Source organism: Carlito syrichta, unplaced genomic scaffold, assembly GCF_000164805.1.
Source record: "Carlito syrichta isolate Samal-C Ts95f unplaced genomic scaffold, Tarsius_syrichta-2.0.1 Scaffold303154, whole genome shotgun sequence".
Classification (NCBI taxonomy): Eukaryota; Metazoa; Chordata; class Mammalia; order Primates; family Tarsiidae; genus Carlito; species Carlito syrichta.
This window is the reverse complement of record NW_007247250.1, coordinates 204,782-206,925: the sequence shown is the minus strand read 5'-3', so window position 1 is coordinate 206,925 and position 2,144 is coordinate 204,782. Positions and strand designations below refer to the sequence as shown.

At 54.2% G+C, this 2,144-nt stretch overlaps 1 protein-coding gene across 1 annotated transcript in view; it reads left to right on the top strand.

Moving 5' to 3' along the window:
- Positions 1–2,144, top strand: part of PCIF1 (PDX1 C-terminal inhibiting factor 1) — a 15,571-nt gene that overhangs the window by 5,822 nt on the left and 7,605 nt on the right. Inside the window, exons 5-7 of the mRNA XM_008057934.2 lie at positions 919–1,056; positions 1,256–1,383; positions 1,503–1,657. Coding sequence (XP_008056125.1) covers positions 919–1,056; positions 1,256–1,383; positions 1,503–1,657 — 421 coding nt within the window. The remainder of the gene's footprint in view (positions 1–918; positions 1,057–1,255; positions 1,384–1,502; positions 1,658–2,144) is intronic.

Below are 2,144 nucleotides of genomic sequence, written 5' to 3'. Positions count from 1 at the left end.
GGGCAAGAGAAGCTTCTCTGAGGGTTAGTGTTTGAGGTGGGAGGGTAGCTGAGTGAGAGTGGCAGTGGGGGAGAGTGTTCTGAAGTCTGAAATGTCAGTGTGACAGGAAGTATAGGTGTGGACTGTCTGGTGGGAACACAGGCTTTTGGGTCTCTCTCAGTTGGGATGGCCTTTCTTTTTTTTTTTTGAGTTGGAGTCTCACCCTGTCACCCAGGCTGGGGTGCAGTGGCATGCTGATGGCCACTGCAGCCTCACCCTGCTGGGCTCAGGTGATCCTTCTGCCTCAGCTTTCCAGTTGCGACCTTTCTTTACTGCGCACAGTGACCCAACTGGCACCCCCATTCTGCAGGTGAAGACACTGAGGTTCAGAGAGGGGAAATGACTGACCCAGACCTCACAGCAGCATCAGGAAGAATAGGACCTTGAGAGAATTTCAGAACTACACTGCTCACCACACATGCTCTTAGTGTTACCAAAGGAGTTCTATCTGCAGGGTCTTGCTTTTTTTTCTCTTTTTTAAGGGCCTTGCTTTTTTAAAAAATTAGCATTTCTTGAGTTTTTTAAAATTCCTGACTTTAACTCTGTTCTTGGTGAACATAGATGAACATGTGCCAAGCACTGATCTTCTGCTACATGCCATGTTAAGCAAGGCATGTGCACTGACTCATTGTCTTGGTGGCAAGGTAGGGCTCAGCATAGCCATTCTGAAGGTGAGGGTCTTGGAAGGGAAGTGCCTCACTCAGGTCACACGGTTGCCGGCAGCAGGCAGGAGTGAAGCCATGCTCCCTGCCTGCATCCCAGCCCCACTGCTCTTCTCCAAGGAGTGGGAGCAGGGGGCAGGAGGACCTGGGGATTCAGAATGCTGGGGCTCGTGAGCTGCTGGCCCTGGTTGCAACTCTGCTGGTCTCCCTCCTGCAGTCGGACCCTTTGGGGCTGAATGCGACCCCACTGCCCCAAGATTCAAGCTTGGTGGAAACCCCCCCGACTGAGAACAAGCCCAGAAAGCGGCAGCTCTCAGAAGAGCAGCCAAGCGGTAATGGTGTGAAGAAGCCCAAGGTGAGTATCTGTGGGCTCTCAGGAGCTGGCTGGTGAGTGGCCAGCTCAGATGGGAGCCAGCAGGTTCCTTCTAGGGTCTGGACACTAGCAGGCTGGCCAGGAGGAGGGCCCGGGACACAGCTCACCGGGTGCACAGTGTTGGTTGGAACCTGTTTGCTACATCTCCTGACCTGATGCCTTTGTGATCCCCTCACTCCAGATTGAAATCCCTGTGACACCCACGGGTCAGTCAGTGCCGAGCTCCCCCAGTGTACCGGGAACTCCAACACTGAAGATTTGGGGTACATCTCCTGAAGATAAACAGGCAGCTCTTCTGCGGCCCACTGAGTGAGTCCCTACTGATTGGCTTGGGGACATCTGTTGCTGACTGCCAGCTTGCCTGGGACTGTGGGGGGTGACGGGCAGGCCAGGGCATCCAAACTTTTGGCTCCTATCTGTACCACAAGGGTCTACTGGGACCTGGACATCCAGACCAATGCGGTCATCAAGCACCGGGGGCCTTCAGAGGTGCTGCCCCCGCACCCCGAGGTGGAGCTGCTCCGCTCACAGCTCATCCTGAAGCTTCGGCAGCACTACCGGGAGCTGTGCCAGCAGCGTGAGGGTAACTGCCTCTGTGGCCTTCTGTTTCCACCCACCTTTAGTGAGAGCCAGGCTTGGCCAGGCAGGCTTGGGGATGGCACAGTGAGCCTAGTGGGTCAGAGTGTGTGCTGTGGAGGGGTAGACCTGTTGGGGTCCTGACAACACTAGCTGCTGGTCCTGTGATTGTGGCGCATCACTTAACACCTCTGCATTTTGGTTTCATTGTCTGTAAGATAAGGACAATAACAGCACCTAGAGAGAGGGTAGCTGGAATCAGTAATGACAAAAATAACTTTTTCTTTTTTTTTGAGTTGGAGTCTCACTCTGTTGCTCAGACTGGAGTTCAGTGGCCACCTCCTGGCCACCGCAGCCTCGACCTGCTGGGCTCCAGCGATCCGTCTACCTCAGCTTTCCAAGTAGTTGGAACTACAGGTGCAGGCTACCACACCCGGCTAATTTTTTGATTTATTGTAGAGATGAGGTCTCACCAGGTTGCCCAGGTGGGTCTC